The sequence below is a fragment of the Egretta garzetta genome, unplaced genomic scaffold (assembly GCF_000687185.1).
Source record: "Egretta garzetta isolate BGI_Z169 unplaced genomic scaffold, ASM68718v1 scaffold534, whole genome shotgun sequence".
NCBI lineage: Eukaryota > Metazoa > Chordata > Aves > Pelecaniformes > Ardeidae > Egretta > Egretta garzetta.
The window spans coordinates 554,508-576,817 of record NW_009259534.1 but is presented as its reverse complement, the minus strand read 5'-3'; the positions used below and the strand labels follow the sequence as shown (position 1 = coordinate 576,817).

The following is a 22,310-nucleotide window of genomic DNA, read 5'->3' as shown; positions in this document are numbered from 1 at the left end:
ATAAATAGAAAAATAATACAGATAAATTACTCACAAAAGTGAATTGCATATTCTCTACTGAGGAAAACCAGAAATGCTTCAACATTTAGTAGACAGCATTCACCTCAGCTGTACAGACTTGGTATCTCTTACATCCCCAAGAGATATGTTCACATTTTGCAGGCCTCAATCGATAGCAACATTTCAGCTTAAGCTATTTGTTAAATTATCTACTATTCCCTTACGTGCTTATCTCCAGTGAGTGCAGCCCATATCGACTTTCAATGATATACTTGCCAGGGTGAGTCTGTACATTGATGGGCACATTGTTTTTGTACCTATGGAAAAGCAAAGGAACAGTATGTCACAAAAGGAAGTGTATAATTACATACTTCAAAAGGTCAAGTGCTTGATGTTTGAAATAATAGAACATCAGTTTCTGCCTGTTTCTCCTAGATAAACTGTAGTCTAATTTCCTGGGAAGGCATTACATATCTTTGGAAGCTTAACCTCTCTCTCTTTTTCTTTGACCCGTCCCAGGTGAATTTTCTTTTCTAATTAAAAGGAGAAAATAATTTTGAATGGGATGAGAATCAACTTATATTACCATGAACTTCATATTACTATTTGTAAAGGAATGAAGTCACATGAGCAACATCTCAAGAGTTTTGTGAATTGCAAACAATGAAATTCTGTAGCATCCTTACCTACTAGGTATCATGCACATTTTGTTTGATTTGCATATTTGATCTACTTTTAAAACCTGCATGTTCACAAAAATGTGAGGTAGAAAGTTAACCTTTTTTATACTTGCATAGCTAAGTTGACAGAAGCCCCAATGGGGTTCGACTGGTAAAGAATTGTTTTGCTGGTAAAAGCACATTGCAGCGAGGGATCTGGCAAACGCTGTGCTACCGAAAACTTCTCTGCCTTTACAGGTATACGCTATGAGTGTTTTCTGGTACAGGTATATCTTCAGGTTGGAAAAGTTTACTGTTCAAAATTCCCAGTAAGTAATTTGAAGGAATGAACCAGTACTGATCAGTAGTGAGCTGGCACTGCTAATTTCAGAATTTATATAAACAGCTTGAGACTTACAGAGGGAGAGTTCAGTGGGTTCATGGTAAATTCTTCCTCACCAACTGTTGCATAAAACATCACTAATTCTGGACAATACATGATGTAACCAAGTAAATGTTCGAGTGAATCCTGTCTTAAGCAAGCACTAGTAGTATGGAACAAACTGGTGACAGGAGTCTAATAAAATTACACACTAAATTGTGTTCAGTACAAATGTTTCCTAAGATAGTGTCCTCCTTTAACGTAGCTTTCCCTGTGCTCCATAAGGTACATATGTGAAGGGAAGTGGAAACATAAATGATGATAGACAAAAGTATCTTCATCTCTTACTTTGATGTAGCTTAAATAAACCTTGCTCTTCAAAAATGATAACAGATATCCAGCCAAATCTTCATTTCAGATTTTAAATTTTAAATCTCTCATGATTTTCAAGCAGGAGAGGGAACTGGTCTCGTGTCAGTGGCTTGCCCCGTTTCACCAAACAAGTCAGTAATAGGCAATTTTATTTTTACCAAGAATGTTAGTAGTTTTAACATGTCCACAATAAACCTGGAAATTGCCTTTCAGCACTTTCAGTGTTGTGGAATAAAGAATATTTCCTTGGCTGCAAATATTTGGGCACAGTAATACGCTGGGATTTTTCCAAGTGCCAAAGTGAGCAAGGATTATAGACCCTAATGCTTTTCATCCTGATCTTCCTCTCACCAAGATCTCTATGGAAAGGGACTCAATGCAGGGCAATACTCTCTATTCTGGACTTCAAAGACTTGCAGAGATGCTTGACCTCATTACAGATCTCCTACTGCATTACCCTGACTTACAGCAAAGAATAATGCATGGGTTCAGTAAGAGTAGTCCATTCACCACCACTCTTCACCTCATCTGCGCAATGGTGCCCCCCAGACCTGCCTGGGAACATCTGGGCATTTGTATATTCCATGCAGTATTTCAAATAGTTTAGAAAATAGAATAATGCCATCAGTTCCTAATATTTTCCAGGGAATATGAAACCCTGTGAAACAGGACTTGACTCCATCATCTCTTTAACTTTTCTCCAAAGGGCTGGGCAACCCTTGGATCCTGTTGGCAGGGAAGGAGTTTGGTAGCATGTGGTGCTGTGCAAAAACAAACTTTAACTGAGTCATGCCAGCAGCAAGAAGACTTACACTTCGTTTGTCTTCATTATCAGGTTAGTAAAAAATGGTTGATTTGATTTTCGCTTATTTATATTCATCTATGGAAAGAATAGGGCTCGTGTTAGAAGGACCACTTGTTATTTCTGGAAAGGCAAATTCCAGAACAGCCAAGTCATTAGCTAATGTTGGACTGCAACCTCCCACTGTCATTACGCACTGATAGTTAATGCTTTCTGCTAGTGGTTTCAAATGTCCCTGGTTTTCCGTATACTTTTTCCAAGGGAGTCAGAACAGCTGCATCAGACAGTAAGGTTTTCTTTAGAGAAAGATCATGAAGCTTCATAATTTTTCAGGCACAGCACGAAAAGGTCTTCATTGCTCATACAAAGAATGACTGTTCGGAACACACAACTGACATTTCGTTAGCAATGCTGAATGAAAGCTGACAGATCCAGGTCAGCGCTGTTCTGTATCTCAGAGCAAAGACACCTGCTGAAATGGCTGTGAACTCTTTTTTTCCATTGGTAGCCTGTGGCAAACTGAAATCCCTTTGGAATTCAGATGTACGGTAAAATGATGTATTAATTTCCACCATCCACTTTTAGCACTTAGATGAAAGGCTGGTTCACAGCAAGAGCAAAGGCAGGCAGACAGCTGAAGGCTTGGTTTAACCATGTCAGGTTTTGGGGATAAGGTGAATCTCAGCTGAAGTGAAAATGGCCCAGGTCTCGTGTTCTTGGTTAGGATTTGGGTTACAGAGCTGCATTACAGACATGAGCATAGCTGACCATTCCTTATGTCCAGCTGAGACCAGACTCGAAGGGTTTGTCTGGAATCCTCTCTAGGAGGAATGTCAAAACAGGGCACTCGCAACCTTTACGTGATGGCAAAAATGTGTCTGTGCAGAGCCTGGCTATTGGTTGCCACAGTCTGAGAGGGATCAAGTGACTTCATGGGCATCAGCTCTGGCCTATGAATGTACCTCTTAGCAGCACTTTCTATCAAGCCCTGAGATTAAGGTTTTTAAGACCTAAATAAACAGAGTCCCTTAAGCAATTCAAGTAGTAAATTGAAAAATAGGAGTATTACTTAACATGATATAGTAGATGTTTTCTCTTGATTTCACAAATAAAATCTCCATAGGACTTATTCCTAATTAATGCTTAATGCTGAACACAGGCTTATTCTTTGTTCATTTTACAAACACATACATATGTTTTATATACACATTCTAGAAGAATCTTTTAAATTAAATAATGAGCATCAAATTGCATTTTGTGTTTGAAAAAAGTTAGCATGAAACAGATAGTGTAGCATGAAACGGGTAAGAAAGATCAGCTCAGTAGATGGTGAGACAGTAAAGCTTCACAATTCACTGTTAATTAAGCTAAATTAAATCCCAGTCAAGGTAAACCTTAACACAAGAGTCAAATTAGCCCTTCAGCTATGGCTAAGAGCATATTTTGGAGTTCTTACAGGAAATATTTAGTGCAAAGACCATTCAAGTGAATAGAAAGTTCCCAATAGACTTCAAAGCTTTCAGAAGATTTGGATGGTACTGTATCTATCTGAAGTCTTTGACTTCAAATAATAATGATGTGTCTGCTATTAACACCCTCCATCATGAGATTCCAGTTTCGTGGAGATTCAGTACTATAACTGCTCAGCAGCCAAGCAGCCAGTTTGTAACCAAAGCATGATTTAATGCTTCAGGGACATTAAAGGTATTTGTAGATGAAGCAGAAGTATTTGGAAAACATTATTTTAAGGATACTACTGACGATAAATTAAACCGCTAATTTTCCTTCATCAGCAGACAGAAAGAATATATTGGATGTCTCTATGAAAAAAAAGAACACCTGTATTCCTATTGTTGTTACACAAAGTATTATTTTGCCTTTTAATATTTTGCTTTCTTTTTGTACAAGGTGACTTGAAAGGTGTTTGACAGGCCCCTGTACCTGATTTTTCTTATTTAACTTCTATCTTTCCAGAAAAAATACCGCATTGAGATGACTTCAGATATTGGTTATATGGTGACTTTCAGTGCTAGAGATACGAACTTACCATGTAACACGGGGTGCTGGCCAGCCAGCTACGGAACAATGAAATTTGACGTTTTGCTTTTCCCAGATAGTGTGGGAACGAGGCTCGATAACAAACTCAGGAGGATGTAAAAGTTTATCTTGATTCAACTTTTTGTGGAATGCCTGAGTCTCTTCTAGCTGGAAAAGAAACATTTGATGATAAACTCCGGCAGTTGTAAGTGCAAATTAATACACGACCCCCTTTTTTTTTTTCAAGAGCAGTGAAAAATTATGTAATTTTTATTTAAAAATCTCGATAGACATAATTAATGTATTTATCTCACCTGGACACAGAAAACAAAGTTTTCATCTTCAAGAAGTTCTCCTTCCAAAATACCTAGATTTGATTTTACTGGTTTTCTTTTTCATTAAAACTATTCTAGGTAAAATAATTTTCCACATTTACTATTTTTTTTTAATAAAGAGTGAAAGGTGAAATAGGTCTGAAACTCAGATGTCTTCTGTACTTCTGCTCTAACGCAAGATCATGTATGCCTAGATCATTTCTGACAAACCTGCTCTCAAACTTTTCCTGCTGAGGGGATCTTTCATCCTCCCAGGGTAACTGTTTCAACTGCTTGGCCACCCACTGAGCTGGAAAAAAAATTCCTAATATACTATAAAACTTGCTTTCTGCAAACTAAACTCTTTATTTTCTGCCCTAACTTTCACATATATGGAGAATTACAAGTCCCCGTATTAACGTTATTAAAAGATGACAGCTTTCATAATCCTCTCAGTCTTTTATAAACTGCACGATATCAATTTTCCTTACAGTTGTTGTTTCTCAGTTCTGGGCAGCTTCTACTTGTGCACAACATTCGTAAAACAGTAACTCCTTGTTATCAGTGGTCCAACACAATTAAATAATTGCCCCCTATGTTTTAATGACAATACATTTAACACACAATTAGAACAGCATTTGTTTTTATACAACAATGACTGATATCAAATTGACTGACATTAAATTTGTGACCTGTTATAGCTCCCAGATCCTCAGGTACTTCTACCTAGCCAGGCGTTCCTCGTTTACTCGTTCTTTTCCTTCTGTGTGTAGTAATTTCCATTGGTTGTTACCAAATTTCACCTTCACTGTTTCTCAATTTTTGAGATGATTTTGAATTTTCACCTCATCCTTCAGAGTGTTTACACCCTTTCCAACCTCAAGTCATGAGGATATTTTATAAGCATATCACAAATTCTTCTGCTCAGAACACTAATAAGTTTTCTAAATGAAACATATTTGCACCTGATATATTCCACCAGTTTGGTCATAACATATTTGTAACTACGCTCTGAGTACTATTTTTTAAGAAGTTGCACAATAATATCAAAGCTACCCACAATTAAAGATTCAGTTCCAGATGTCTTTGGCAATTCCCTCCCTAATTTACACCCTGTGATTAAAACTCTGGGGTAAATACTTTGGACAAGCTTGTTCCTAGGCCATAAAAATCCAGAAATTACCCCATCGCCTTCTTATTGGCAAGATACATATATTGGAACCTTTCTTCTCTGCCCAGCATCTGTCTCATCATCCAGGTGAAGGATGCTGTGCCATTTAACTAGGTGTGGGCATGACCAAAGAGCATTCCCCAGCCCTGTTCTCCCTCCCTTATTCCCAGCACAACACAAGTGTTCCTGGTGCCTACCTCAGGCACAGTGCCTCTTTTCTTATTCACTTAGCACCAAGATAACAAGACTTTCAGTCACTGAAAAGGTTTCCATTGAAAATACTTCGGTTTTTTACTACTGTTATTGTGATTGCCCGTGGTGTAAATCAGGGCCCTGCTGCTGTAGGCACTTTACAAACACCAAACAAAAAAGACCCACGCTGTTTTCAGCCTAGGTGTTAATTTCTACTCTTTTACCGTTTTCTTCAGGGCCACACGTTCAGCAGACTCCCGGACTGCTACTTTCCTTGATTTTTTTTCGTGATGTTCCTCCTCAGAAGTTGACTTGGCCACCTTGCTGACACTAACTCCTTCACCTGTGGCAAAAAGGTTCCTCTTGGCAACATACGCAGCACTTTCTTTAATCCTTTCTTCTTCTGTGTCTGTGATCCCACTGATGCTCACTTCTCTGAAAGAATTTTTAAAAAGCAGAATCCCATTGGAAAATGCTGAGAACATATTCCATTTATACTTTCTATCAAATTAGCCAACTACAGTGGCCAACAATCTTTTGTAATATATTTCTGCTATTACAGCCTCATGTGTTCAAAGCAGAAACATGGAAGGATACTGCAGAATGACTGAGTATTTCACTATCTAAAGTCATGGCTGTTTTCAGTGCCTCTCTGTATAACTATGCCATACACATTTTCTGTTTAACCATTATCCTGCTGAGGTTTTGTACCTCCATCGCTCTAAAGATCAGTGTAAGGCATACCCACAGATCTTCAGGTGCTGACTTATAGCTGCAGCGTTCATAATAACACTACCAAAGGGGCAGGAGGTAATTGTAGCTGTATGACAACGTCCTCATTTGTGATTTATACAAAAAACCTCATTACTGTATGTCACAAAAAGCTCTCTCTCTGTTCATAGAAAATTCAATCCTCTAGTGTGTGGGGGGTGACTGTTCTTCCAAATGTTTTCAAGAAGATGATTAATGATTTTCTTGAAGCATCCTCCTCAGGCTTTCCACAGAAGCGCAATGCAAAGAACGGTTACTTTCAATGGGTCCAGTCCTGTTTCCATATGCACATGTGGAGGTACCATTGCAGCCATATTGGTTTGGCCCCATCAGGACAGAATAGCTGCTATAGTACTGCGTATACGATGAGAGTTCCTTGACTTAAGGAGAAGCATGAATATCCTTCTGCTGAGTTTAGTTACTTTAGGGTAACGTTAGATGACACACTGACAAGAGGTTCTGTTCAAGTTCTCATTAAACACTGTCTTGCAAGCACTATAGAGAAAGCAGCCTCTGTTTATTTCCAGAATGCACTCAAACACAACCTCACTATTTTATCATAAAACTCTTACTACTGCTACAAAGCAAAAATATTAGGAAGAATGATTTTTTTTCTGTTTTCTTCAAGATTGTTAATATGCATTTGATAGCTCATCTCAACACTCAAGAAAATTTGGATTCAAGCCCATAATTAATTGTCCAGCCCCTTACCTTTGGACTATGAACCCAATTCGGTGAGACGCAAGACAGCCAAGTGGTGGAATGTGCTGTAAACTTAATTATGCATAAAAATTGCTCAAAGGACTGAAAAACTTACTTAACAGCATAGAGATTTGACCTCCCTCATGAGTTCAAACTCTGCCTTGAACTTTCTGTGTTTCAGGCTGCTTTAGCAGGATAATCCTTAAAAGTATCGGTGGGATGATTGATTCCCTTCACTGAAGCACATCAGCTCCCCCCACGAATATCATCTGAAGCTGCAGATATATGGCAGAGATTTCTAAAGACAATTTTGAAAACTCAGTTTAATGAATATGGATGTAGCTATCTACATTCAGTTTAAATGAATCAGTGGCATTTGCCTTCGAAGCCAAGCTGACATTATTTCCTCCTTACTTACACTAGTTAAGATCTCAGCAACTTCACAGTATGGACCCGCTCCTCAAGGCATAAAGCATCTTCTGGGAGCTGATGAATACCCTCAGACTAATGTAGGACTCAGCCTAGTGGTGTGCAGTAGTGGTCCCAAGATGCCTTTGATCAACAGTATTAAACATTTAGATTTACTAATCATGTCTTCCTATTATAATCTTCCCAGATCAAAGAGAAACATGTTCCCCGAAATGATGAATGCATCAGAAACAGCACGCAGTACCATTTAAGAATTGACTCTGCAGTCAAGTCTCGGGGGCTTCAGTAGAAAACACTTTTCAAACAGAAAAAATGGGATCAAACCCCAAGTGGCGCTCACAAAACATTATTTAAAGGGTATCTGCCATCTGCAGTCCTTTGCTTATTATCTAGAATATTGGCTGGCTGTCCTTAATTTTATCTTGCCAGGATTAGGCTAGGTGTTTAAGAAGAACAGTTGTGAATAATCTGAGCAAGGGAATTTTTACAGCAGAACCTGAGGGCTCTGAAATAGAACCAAATAATGGAAACAGTGATACAGCGCTGAAGGTCGTCCAGCAGCACGGGTAATAGCTCTGATGAACCCACAGAGAGCTGATCTTTATAAATAACTATTCCTTGTAAAAGCTATCTGCCCACGGGAAACAACACATCAATTTCACAGGGGAATTTGGGAATGACATATAACATGCACATGGTTCAATGGGCTTCAGCTGTTATCTTTCAAACAAAAATAAGTATCTGACAGGAATGTGGCATGCAACTTCTGAAGTCTTGGCATGCGGTTATGAACATGATGCCAACAGAAAAAAAGCCTAAAACAGATACCCCAACCATTTCATGCCATGTTGAGTTGGGCACCCTAATAATCTTCATATGCCCTTTTTATATTTTTTTAACTAAATAAAAAAAGCCCTACTTGGGTCATTTCAGTGGCACAAAAGCACACACAACTTCCTGAGTTGCCATGTGCAAAAAGTGAGATTGATACCAACAACTGTAAGAAGAATAGTAACAAGGATGTAAGACTCCAACAGTATCTTTTAACGTAGGGTCCCAAAATATTGCACAGACACAAATAAATGAAGCTACACACCATCACACCGAGTCAGATATTACTGTATGCATTTTACAAAAAAGTAAAACAAAAAAGATGATTTGTTAAGATTTGTTAAGGTATTAACATGCTGTGTTAAGATCACAGGGGCCTGTAAAAAAGCTAAGATCATCATCCAGGAGTGCTAGCCATCAGTCATGATGTTCAACTATTGACCAACACTATAAATTTTACTTTCGTAGACTCAAGACACGATAGATTGTGCTTGAGGGCATGGGAGACAGGTAATGGTGATCTGCAAATCTACTGCTCTGCAAGCAGAAACATGGGGTGAGATGCAAAGGTGAGAAGCCTTGAAGATATGTTACCGCACACTTTGTGTGAGACATATTTATGCATTTCTGTCACAGAAGATATAGCTGAAATTCCATGGCAATGGTTTAAAAAGGCAACAGTGTGTGTTTCTGGATGTTGGTTGGATCAAAGAGCAGTGAATCCAACACAGAAATGTACAAGGGGTGAGAAAAAAATTATTGCAGGACAGTGGGAGGGAATTAATAAAAACCAAAACTGCAGGTCTCATCATAAAAGTGTCACAAATGCTCAAAACGCCAAGCAATGACATCTCCCATCGACAAGGTGGAACTCAGTTTCATATGAAAGCACAAGTTTGGACACAAAGCAGAAGGGATATTGGGTGTTGATTAAGCAGTAGACAGAAAAGCACTGGCTCCCAGAAACAGCTTGGAAGTGTCCCATGAAAAATGCTGTGCTGCAGAAGAAAGACAAGTTGAAGAAAGGTTTCAGATGGGCAAGAAACTTTTTTCCTGGCCTCCAGTGAGGAATGAGTTTTCCACACCAAACCCCGGTATGTATTAATCTGAAAAAGTGACTATGCTCAAACTTCTGGAGACTTCTAATAAAATCAGTATGCCGCACCCCAAAAAGGGCAGGGGACCCTCCTTGCTCATGTTCTGGCTTCCACATTAAGTTCACATTCAGCTTTACTGAGGACACTGCTGCAGTAAGATGCATTACATCAGTAGTAACCATGCAATAAATACCACCAACACGTGAGATCAGTATGAATCATGAAGGATTTGAGAAAGTATTTGGTTTCATTCCAGGTTTTCCCTGTGCCAGGACAAAACATTAGCACATCGTTTCATTGTTTCTATGTTTAATGCTTGGTAAGAGATGTTGAATTACAGAACAACACTTCAAACCAAAAGAATAAGCTAAATAATGTGGACAACATGATTGTCCAGTTCCCATAAGCAGGGTTATAATTATATCTTAATTTCATAGAAAGTGGCCCTGGTGATGTGTTCAAAACAAAGTCCAGACACCTAGGTTCATTTGTCCTGGCTCTGGATGATCAATGTCTGATTTTCTGCCAGTCAGTTGACTTCTCTGTGTCGTTTTATCACTTGTGTGAAGTGCAAACAATCACCTTGAGATCCATGAGTATAAAAAAAGATTAATGTATTTCCTATTTCACAATTTGTAAATAAAACATCAGAAATAAGATAGCAAACAAAAGGAATACACATACCGTCCTGTGAATATGGGCACTGAGTAGTCTATGGCTTCGTTCTCTTTGTCCTCAGATACCAAGTTCTGTTTTGCTCTCTTTGCTTTGGGACTCATCTTATAGGATTGATCTTCAATCATTAAATTGGAATCTTTCAGTCTGAAATAAAAATAATATTGTTGAATTCAGAAAAAAAAGTTGATAGGAAACCCTCCAAAATAAGATTAAAGTACTAAAAATTTTTGCTCTCTTGTTTGATAAGCAAGAAAATAATATTTTTAATAGCCATGGCTTCAGAGTTATTAAACAGATAACTACATGCACTGTTGACAAACTCATCATTACAAATATAACACTGATGCCCCTTGATATTGAATCTAAATAGAGAGAATAAAAAATACACCTGATAGCAATGCACATTGAATAGCTTCTTGGTTTGGGACTTGCAGAGTTTGTATACCCAGTTTTGGTAGATCCTGAAGTCACTGCAGCCACTGAGTGATTCTGAAGACTGTATCTGAACTCATAACATCTACTTTTCCAAAATGTATAGTCCTGAAATTGTCTGGTCCCCAACCGAAATGTTGGTGTGCAAATATATTTGGAATAATAATGCATTTAAGTCTCTCTACAGAAACTGTAGGGCAGCGTATTGCTCAGTAACCAGTGTTGCCGTTCCCACTGCTCTCCCATGCCACCCCAACGTGCTGAAAGCAGAGAGCTGAGTGGAGTAACACCATTTAACACAGCACAGATAAATGGAGAATGAGCGGAAAGAAAGAAGAGCAAACCAAAGGGAAGGCTTCCCCTCCCCACCAGCCTGGGAGGGATTCTGGAGAGCGTGAAGCATATTTGAGGCAGTCATTTTGGGTTCATTTTTAAGATGGTTAAAAATTGTGTTAACAAAGCTCCAAATACCTCCATCTTCCTTTCCCACTGCAACACATCTCCAACTCCCAGATCTATGGCATATCCTAATTAGCTGTCAGCCTTTTCTAAATCCCCAAAGTATCTATTCATCTCTGTCTCAACCTCACCAGGGGAAATCATATGTGAGTCTGCTTCTGGTCTGGAGATTTGTCTACACAGCATAAGCTTACCCCTTATGGGCACGGATACAGGAGCAGATTTAAGGCAGGGGGTTTCTCAGCAAGGCTCATTAGCCTGGGCATGTACCACTAACATGGCTAACCCGCTTCCCATACCCTGGGTAGCTGACACCAGTGTCTCTGTACAGCGTGCTGTACACATCTAATGAAAACTCATGCTCGCACTGGGCCCCTGAAAATGTTACACAGGGATAATGTAGGATTACAGATATGTACTTGGGCTAATGTTTTCCTTAGGCTGCAGCCCTACAAAAGAACCATGCTCCAGAGGTGCCGCCAACGTAAGTCATACCAGGAAAAGTGCTTAATTTCACAAATATGTGTTAATAATCTGTCCATGTGAGACTGTGTGTGAGTTCACATGGGTCCAGTTTCATTCTCCCATCTTTCCTTCCTTCGTTTCTTTGTGCCCATCCCTCTGCTCAGACTGAGTTCTCTCCCTACCCAGTACCTGTTAAATCAGTCTCCTGTTCTCTAGCTCTCTTAATGGCTTTCTTACTGTCACCTCTTCTCCTTCTCCACCTAGTTTCTTGCCTGAACTTCACACCCCCTCCCACATCTGCTTTCCAGCCCTCATCTCTTTGCCCTGACAGGATGGCCAAATTCTCCTTTAGGAAAAAGAGCTAGTCTGGATATAAGAGTGCTAAAAGTTCCTGAGCTGAAATTTTCACCACATTTCATCTACTTTCATGAAAATAGAAACTTCTTGATGTTTAAACTGAAGTTCAAATGCTACTGTGATCCTTCTTGATCTAGAAACAACCAAGAATCAAGTGGCCTCCTACAGGGCTCAGCCTAAAGCCCCTAGGAAATCTAATGGCAGTCAGAGTCAAAATTCCAGGTTTGTCCCATTTTAAAATAGGATAGGAATAAAAGTCACCTGCTAAGTAAAGAACTGCAGCTCCTTACAGACTCTAGTTCAATTATGCAAAATAATGAATAGTTTGCCTTTGATGTTTCTCACCACTTATTTGATGATGAGTTCTCCCAATGCATTTGTGCTTGGCCGTAGTGATGGTACCACATCATTGCCCAGCCCAGGAGTGAGGCCACTGCATACCCTGTTTCACTCTGTCTCTTCGTTTTTGTTTTATCCTGCCTGGACTGTTCCCAAATGTTTTGTGCTTGAATTTCTGTCCCTTTTTTCTGCCTCCCACAGCCTGCTTTATGAAAATATCCCCCTTCAGATTAATGCCAGAGATCTCCGTCACAATGGAGCTTTAGAAACAGGGATGGAACTGGGACTTTTATTGATGTGTGGTGACTGGGATAAAAACACCATACATGCTCCTCTGAGTTTTCTAAACCGCATGTCTCTTGCACCTTTTGCTGCAGACACCTGATTATTTTCCAGGTTACTACTCCTGGATCCTTCATGTTATTGCATCCTTTGGTCGGCCCTTGTGTGTATGTGCTCAGGAGCAGAAAAGCGCCTTTCTATATGCCTTTTCCTCTCTTCTTCTTTCTCTGGAAGGCGCAGCTGCAGCAAGAGTCGTTGTGCTGTCTTCTAAGAGCAAGGGTTGGGTCCCGGTACTTTGTCATGGGACGGAAGAGGGACCACTCAGCTATCAAAAGCGCAGATGATAACTGTGAGATGAATAATGGATCCATGTGGATCCTGCAATTGTCTGCTGTTCTCAGATTGCTAACACAACACTCCAACCAATTTACTTCAGTCATTTGCTCTTCCAGAAACTTGACCTGGACTAAGCAAGGCCTCGGTGAGGAGCGTTTCATTGAATAATGCCAATGGTGCTTTCAGACCAGTTTCCTGCTCCAGCAATGGTCAAGAGCAGGAAAAAAGAAAGCTTATGTAGAGAAATACCCCCTTGATAAATCCTTTTGGTTTGCAAGCAAAGGCCTAGGGACATCCTGAGCCAGAGGTTGCATCCTGGCTGTAGCAGTGAGCTTACAATTTATTTATATATGAAAATGGCACTTTCTGTTGAACCTGTCTTAGTCTGCCACTTTAATCTCTTCTGTTTAACCTTTTCATGAATGACTTAGACAGCGAGATCAAGTGTACCCTCAGCAAGTTTGCGGATGACACCAAGCTGAGTGGTGCGGTTGACACACCAGAAGGACGGGATGTCATCCAGAGAGACCTGGACAGGCTGGAGAGGTGGGCCTGTGTGAACCTCAGGAGGTTCAACAAGGCCAAGTGCAAGGTCCTGCACCTGGGTCAGGGTAACCCCCAGTATCAATACAGGCTGGGGGAAGAAAGGATCAAGAGCAGCCCTGCTGAGAGGGACTTGGGGGTGTTGGTGGATGAAAAGCTGGACATGAGCCGGCAATGTGCACTGGCAGCCCAGAAGGCCAACCGTACGCTGGCCTGCATCAGCAGAAGCGTGCCCAGCAGGTCGAGGGAGGTGATTCTGCCCCTCTACTCTGCTCTGGTGAGACCTCACCTGGAGTGCTGTGTCCAGCTCTGGAGCCCTCAGGACAAGAAGGACATGGAACTGTTGGAGCGGGCCCAGAGGAGGATTACAAAAATGATCCGAGGGCTGGAGCACCTCTCCTATGAGGACAGGCTGAGAGAGTTGGGCTTGTTCAGCCTGGAGAAAAGAAGGCTGCAGGGAGACCTGATTGCGGCCTTTCAGTACCTAAAGGGGGCCTATAGGAAAGACAGGGAAAACCTTTTTAGTAGGGCCAGCTGTGACAGGACAAGGGGCAATGGTTTTAAACTAAAACAGGGTAGGTTTAGACTGGCTATAAGGAAGAAATTAATGAGGGTGGTGAAACACTGGAACAGGTTGCCCAGAGAGGTAGTGGAGGCCCCATCCTTGGAAACATTCAAGACCAGGTTGGACGGGGCTCTGAGCAACCTGATCCAGTTAAAGGTGTCCCTGCTCACTGCAGGGGGGTTGGACTAGATGACCTCTAGGGGTCCCTTCCAACGCAAAACTTTCTATGATTCTATGATTCTGTGCATGCATGCTGCTCTGTGTGAAAAATTGTCCCATGTCATTCTGTGCACATCTTTCACTATTTTATGCATTAGTGTTACATGCCCACATTTGCCTCCTTACAAGATAAGAGCCCCCATGTCCTACCTTCTCCCAGTGGAAGGTATTCCACGCCTCCTGCTACCCTCCTTGCTGATATCTGACCCTTTTCTAGTTTCAGACTGTACTTTTTGAGATGAGGTGATCAGAATGGCACCTAGTATTTCAGCTACGAACATACCTTGGATTAACACACTGACACAATATGCTTCTGTTTTATTTTCACTTTCTCTCACAGCTGTTCCTGAATTTCTAATTGCTTCATGACCACGTCAGAGCATCCAGCTGCTGTTTTCAGAGAGGTATCCAGAGTCACTCCAAAATCTTTCTTAGAATTGTTTCTCCCTCTAAACATTTTAGAAATGTTTCTCCTTTCCAAATGCTCTTATCATTTGCTTCCGTTCAGGCAGAGCTATACGGAGGCTAGCAGAAATGCATATTCAAATGGAGCTCTTTGCATGGGAAAACAAATTGGTCACTATTGCTACCACGAGGTTTATTTCCCTGTTTTCCTTTTTTGTTATTACTATTTCTTCCTATGCAATACAAAAACCAAACCCTGCCTACAAGCATTATTTAGGTAGCCCAAAGGAGGACTCTGCTTTCTTGAACCAGATTCTAAAATCTTGCCCTTTATTTTAAAATGTTCCAACCTTTTACCTGATATGTGGAACAGAATCTCCCTGGAGGAGAAGGAGCAGGGTATCAGTGCTCTCTAGTTTCACAGGGAGGAACAGTACCATGACCTTTTAACAGCTTTCAGCCTCATTTGATATGTCCAGCTAGTGTATGTTTGGTTTTTTCCTGGTCAGATACTATCTGTACTGCCTTATCAAGGTTGGTGACCCAAGCCTACTGTCCTCATTTCTTGATGGTTTTCAGCATGTTAAAATATCAATGCCAGCTTTCCTAGTTTCTCAGTAGAGTCACTGAATTGGGAGTTAGGTGACTGCAAATGCTAAAGGCACAGATATTGTCCTGTAGAGGTGTGAAAAACGTATCGACACTCTTAGCTTTTCTCTGTAGCCCAACAGAGGAACTAAAGACAACAACACTGCGGGGCATTTGAAACTCCCAAACAGAGGTTTTGTTTTGATGTCTTATTCTCAGATAGAAATATACTTCAATATGTTGGCGCTGCCCTTGTTTCTGTGCCTGAAGGGACAAGTTTCCCACCATGCACAAAGAGAGTCTGTGCCCAGCGGATGTAGAAATGTGTTCTAGGAGTGGACGTGGACCACAACACCCTATTCCTTAGTTATTCCACCCCGGCATGAAAAGGCATCTGTAAGCTCTTTTACACCTCTAGAAAATCATGTATAATTTCCTTAGCATGCTTTTGCTGCATCTCTCTCTTACGTTACTCCGATAACAGAAAGGGATGCATTTGGTGAATGCCATGGCTGTACCAGCCATACCTGCTGGAGGAGCTCCATTAGTCAAGAGACATTTTCCAGGCTCTCTTTCTAGCAGCTGCTTCTTTCCTAATACTCAATGTTTGAATTTACTCAGCACAGAGAGGAGATAGTGGATTGGCAAACCCAGTTACAGGAAAGAAAAAAAAAAAGGATTTTCAGAAGAGAGCTCTTTAAAACCCTCCTCTAAACATGAGAGGCGCTCTCTGGTGACTATATCAATTTTAAGTTGCTGACAGATTTATCACAGGCCCAGGAAATATTCCTGGCAATAACCACACTGTTCCCTAACACGGCTTCCACAACAAATTTTTTTAAAGGGGAATTGTTTCCACATAGCAGGTCTCATTAAAACAATTTCTATGCTTGGCTATGATGTTTGGAAGCCACCTTCTTAACCCTCACCTATAATAAACCAAAGGATGAGCAGTGCCAAGATCATGGTCTTCTCATGTTTCTTAAAAGTGTATTACTTACGCAGCCCTGTCCCAATCCTGGTTACAGTATTAATCAGAAGAGCATTCACTCTTACGGCAGCCTAATTAATTGCAAGTTAGTAAGGCATCTCTCCCCTGTTTGTTTGGTTCACCTGGATTATGCCGTGTCTTCTCTGCTATTTTGCTTGACCTGCAAAAGATATGCCAATGCCTGAGCCACACCAACAATTTCTGTTTTCTCTCTAAGCAAGTCTCTGGCCCATTTGGTGGCAGATCACCTGCCTGTGGCACAATGGGACGATCTGATGCCACTGGCCAGGGAAGTAACACATGGAAAAGCAGTGAAAGTTTGGGCAAGGGCAAATGAATGATCTGCCAAAAAAAAAAGAGGTAAATGGATTTAATCCAGCAGTCCTGTTTGAGAGGCCTGTTGTGCCATAAGCAGCTTTGGCAGACCTGACCCAAAGCTTCTCAGAAGCACACGAAGATGGAGAGGTGCTTTGGGAAGAAGATTCTCCCAGAGGAGAAAACCTGCCCATGCCAGAAGCCCCTGAGGATGAGATGGGGAAGAGGACGGGTGGCCACAACAACGGCTTTTGGGAGAGAGCTGCCACTCCTCGCCCATACAGACCCTGCCTGCTCCTCAGGGGAAGCAGCACACCCCGCTTCTCCTGGCTCTGCAGAGACCAAAAATGGCTAGAGACAGCCCCGTGAGCTGGTAAGGGAGGGTTAGGTGTGAAGTGGCAACATTTACATGGTGAGACTCACTTTCTTTTAGGAGCCCAGGGTTTTGCAGCTTTGGCAAACTGTAACCAGCAGAGCTGCAAGCTTCCGTACATGCTCTTGGTTTTGCCAGTTTTCATTTCTCTCCTTTTACTTCTTCAAGCTGTCATGGTGTGAAGAAGACTTGAAATGTGGGGAAGGGACAGCCCACTTGCAAATGGAGACTCTTTGTCCTCATGAAAAAGTAAGCTGCAGCTCCTTCAAGCTGCCTATGTCCATGCTCTGGGCATTTTTTCCACTCAAGCGAGCCTTCAACGTCACTGAATTGGGCTCGGGTCAAGGTCTTGCAGGTTACCTAGTCCCCAGTCCTTCTCTGCTGTTTCCCTGTGATAAATTCCTCACATAGCACTAACTGTATGTCAACACCATTGCTTTATGAACGTTCTTTTCGGTACGGTGGCTATAGAAAAGGATGAGACTTAAGTTTTGTAACTATAGTGAAGATTAGCAGAAGCTACTTTAGATAAAAATAAGAAGTCACCTGAATAAAAGCTTAGTATTTGAATAGTGTACTTTTCCTGTTGGGCTTAATGGGGTTTATCTGCAAAACTATATCCATTATACATAAATGTATATTTGATGTTAAAATCCAGCGATATGCAATACTCAGTTGTCAGCTGAAGAATTTTATCTGGATTTGGATTTGTGTGTCCATTCAGGTTTCAAGCAACCACCACTGTTGTAAGGTCATTTAGATACAGCATTTCAGTTCAAGGCCCTTTCTACTTTTTGAAAATTGAAGGAGTTTGAAAACTCATTTTTGGTTTGGGTTTGTTGGGTTTTTTTGCTACACCATTCCTTTCATATGGATGAAAACAGAGAGTCTTTGATTTGCCCAATTTGTTTTAGTAACACCTTCTGTCTCCACATTATCCTTTGAAGTGTTTTGGGCTAGCTGGGGAAGACAGTACAAACATGGAAAGAATTACTTCAAATTGGCACTACATTTAACTGTATGGTCACAGTATTTGTTCTATTTCTCTCTTGCAAATTGCAGCAAAATGGGCTGCAAAGAGCAAGTAAATGCCAACATAGAGGCCATATTAACCATAAAACTAGGTACATATTGAGATTATAATTCAGAACGGTATTCTCTCATGTATTAATTATGTTTGTGCAAGAGAGATTTAAGTCGTGTGGGTCTAATCTCCTCGGTCCTAGTCTTGCATAGCAGCACTGAGTTTCTCAAACCTCCAACACAAGCACAGGGTCACAGAGTAAAAAGTTACAGCTCTTATCTCTGATTACCAGGATCGTGTATCAATCTGTTGGCAACTCTTGTACTACAGAGTAGCTTGGACGCATCACCTAATACACTGTTTTAAAACAAACATTGTTATCTCAAACACAACCTCAGGAAACCTGGATATGTTTTAAGTTCTCTCCCAATTAAGCAATTCCATTTCCTTTAATATTACTTTGCTGATGTTACAGCTCTTACTGGTGAGAATATACAGGTTTCAGAAGAAACTCATCTGACAAGCCAGAGTCACTGAAGTGTTTGTAACTGGGACTCAGAAGCAGGTTTTTTACAATGATTTTTTGCAACTTCAAGTAATGCTCCCATTTCTTGTGGGAACATTTTCTTGGAGAAGGAGACAGCTTTGGGTTAGGGTCAGCAACAGCATGTAGGCACAGCTGCATCACTGCAGAAATTTGGGATATCTTCATCTACCCAACTCTCTCTGGAAACATAACCCTCAGTCCCAGCATCTCCAGTTTGCTTCCCTTCAGCAGTCCCATCAGCAGACTATAAATGAGTTTCTTGCTGCTCCACTCAGTGGTTAATTATTTGCACAAGTGAAATTATTTCAATAGTAAAGACTGGATATTATCCAGCCCAAGACAGTCAAGAAGTCAAGTCATTCATCTGGGCCCTAACAGCCTGAGGTTCAAATTCCTGAACAGACCCTAGCAAATAGAGACTTGACCCTGAACTTCCTGAAAGCCAAGCGAAGACAGTACTCACAAGGTATAGTTTACTGCGGTACGGGTAGTTTTTCTCTCAGTGGCTTTGGCCAAAATTCCATCTCTACCCCCACTCCTTGGAGGATATTCAGTTTTCAAAATTTAAATTTTCTGATGAACAAGTCTTGATCAGTTTTGCTAATAAAACTCTGAATTTTATATTAATATAACAGCAAACAGGTGTTTTGGGCTATAATTTGTTGATCATTTCCTCTGCTGTTAACAGCTGCTCTAATCTTACTTTAATACACCCCTAATTTCTGTAAATCTCTGAGATACATACAAATAATGTGACTCTATGATATCTAAAACATTCTGCTAATGTAATTGCTTAAGCAATATTTATTATCTGAATTAAACAAAAAACATGGCAGCTAAGCATAGCTGCTCTTCTAGTGCAAGATGAACACTTCAGGGTATTCCTACTCTGGAAATAGTATGCCTCAACCAATATACAGTGTGAAAAATTTCAATTTCTTGAATCATTCAACACAGAAGTGAAACCATCAGGCCAAAGAAGAATGGTTTAATGATATATGGCCATGTCAGCTCAAACTTGCAAGTTCTTTTAGTGCTCCAACCTGGCCAGATAAGAGCCAGCCTCAGACCAAAAGCTATCTCAACACTGCATATTAAATTCAGCTGTACTAATATGGCTAAACAACCTGAAAGGAGAGGTGGCTCATGCCTAACCAGTTTGGAGCATGAATATGTCCTCATGCAGCCACATCAGCATTGCCAGTGCTCTTCTTATGCCAATCCAACCATTGCACATGAATTAGTCCAACAAACTAAGCTGACCACAGTCCTTCTCATTGCCAAAGCCAAAGGAAAACACCAAGCCTGAAAAACATACTAACACCAGGTTATAGAGGCAATTTCTATGGAAGAGGAGGAGAGTTTTGCCATTGATTTCAGTGGGAGGTGGTTGGACATTTTTGTTTCAGAATATTGTCTCAAAGATGGATTTACTTACCCGAGACTGTAGGCTTCAGATCCCAGCCTGTAGGCTGCAGCCAGCTTGTTGATGGATTCAGATCCATGCCTGTAGGCAGCTGAGCTTTTGCTGAGAGATTCAGAGTCAAGACTGTAGGCAGAAGATCTCTTGCTTTGGGCAGCAGAGTGATCATAGGCCGTAGATCCATAGCTGTAGGCTGCCGACTCAAGGTCATAGCCTGAAGAGCCATGACTATATGCTGCTGAAGAGTCAAGGCTGAAGTCTGCTGCAGATGCATGGCGATAGGCTGCAGAGCCCCTAGCGTAAGCTGTAGATCCTTGAGCATAGACAGCAGATTTGCTCTTTGTTTCCTTTTGGTACTGGCTTACAGTGGACTGCAGCGCTTTATGGCGGTACGCACGGTCATAGTGCTCATGGTGTCTTTGGTAGAAAGGTAAAGACATCATGGGTGTCTTCTAATTTTGTTTTTTACTGCACGTTTCTGAATGTAAATAAACAGGACAGTGTCTGAAAAAGAACAGATCAAACATAAGGACTATTGTCAAAGAAACTTCTGAGTTAGCATACAAATAATACACAACTTAATACAAACTAAAACAGAACTTAGAACTTCAACAATCAAATGCAATGACTTTAGGGTTATCCTTTTATGATGTGTTTTAGACTTTAAGATAGGTTTGTATTTAAGTTTCAAGATGCTCATATGTCATTCACCATTACCATAAACCCTTGCACTATTGTATCTGTTCAATTGTAGCTGGTCTCCTTGTTACTGCAAACTACTCAGGTTTTAGGTGCTCAACTTCTCCACTCATTACTGTGAAATAATGAAATTTTATGTGCTCAGCTTCTTCAGAGTTAGTGTAAATATTTTTGTTAAATTACAAAAGTAAGAATAAAGTAATACATTATTTTAAAAGGCATGAGCAATTCCAACAAGGCTATATAAGCTGAAATAAAATATTTTAACATTTCATTCATTTTCATAATCCAATTTTCAGATTGAATTTAATATTCCATTTAATATTTTAACAGTGAATTAAAAACATGAAGATTGAAAAGGACGTCACTTTTTCTGTAAACATGCATTCCATTGATAATTTTGTATGTGATACCAGAGATCCATTTAAAATGGTTTATCATACTTCTACAGTTTAATCAGGGATACAGTCTGTATGCAATCAGTACAATAATATCATTCTCCTCAGTCCAAAGGACCCTTCTTTTTTTTTAACCTAGAATGTCATGTTCAAGATTGCCAAGAAACTTCCTCCAGACGATAGTCCCATCTAAGCTTTACTTTGCGCAGTCATCAGTAGATTGTCTTGCAGTCGCTCGTAGTAGGAAATTTGATCAGGCGAGAGGTAGTTCCCCTCTCAAAATGGGATGAGGGCTAAGTGCAGAAAGGATTTCCCTGGGGTTTTTTTAAGCTGGCAATTCAGTCTTTATTTTGTCATGGTTCTACTTTGCTGCTGTTAAAACTGATTTTTTTTTCTTTCACATGCAATCTTGCCTCTACAATCCCTACAACAACCTTTTTTTCTCTTACCACTGGTGATTAGGCTTACAACATGGGTAGGATTATCCCTGAGAAGGTACATGATTATGAACAGAAATGAGCTATAGTGGGGAAAAGTTTAGAAGAATTTAAAGGAGATCCAAAACCAACGGTGAGAGGTGTTTGTTATTGTTTTTTTAATATCAATCACAAGAATAGGAGACTTGTCCTGCTTCTGGTTTTGTTCATGTTAATGAACAATGATCTGATGTTTTGACATAAAATACACTTACAGAGGTGGAGTGTAATCATGATTTCAGGAAAATCAACATTTTTTTTCCCTGGTCTTTATGCTTCCTAGATTTCAGTCCTTGCTTTTGCCTTTAGTAGTTGGTTCTGATAGTGAGTCAACAAATTGCAAACTATTCTCTTTTTTTAACTGCTCAGGTACTCACCCTGACTAAGGTATATTATGAAAAAAAAACCCCAATGTTTCTTCTTTCTTATATTTCAGGGCTCCCTTAAGGGAGCTGCTCTTTGTGTGATAACAGAACAGATCACTTGTTTGCAGAAAGTCAACGACTAAGGAAGTTATTCAGATGTCTTTCAGTATGTAAATTAAATCACTAATAACCTGACCACAGAGAAACTATGACTTCAAGGAGACCAGTTTGTGCATTTACATTATCTGAGGAAGGGGGAGGAATGGGAAAGA

General features: G+C 40.4%; 1 protein-coding gene across 1 annotated transcript in view; it reads right to left on the bottom strand.

Annotated features, from left to right (window-relative positions):
• The window catches only part of MYOM1 (myomesin 1), a 73,298-nt gene extending 52,755 nt beyond the window's left edge, over positions 1-20,543 (bottom strand). Inside the window, exons 1-5 of the mRNA XM_035893190.1 lie at positions 20,116-20,543; positions 10,444-10,581; positions 6,154-6,364; positions 4,263-4,420; positions 225-317 (exon numbers count right to left, since the gene is read on the bottom strand). Coding sequence (XP_035749083.1) covers positions 225-317; positions 4,263-4,420; positions 6,154-6,364; positions 10,444-10,581; positions 20,116-20,543 — 1,028 coding nt within the window. The remainder of the gene's footprint in view (positions 1-224; positions 318-4,262; positions 4,421-6,153; positions 6,365-10,443; positions 10,582-20,115) is intronic.
• Between the last annotated feature and the right edge of the window lie 1,767 nt (positions 20,544-22,310).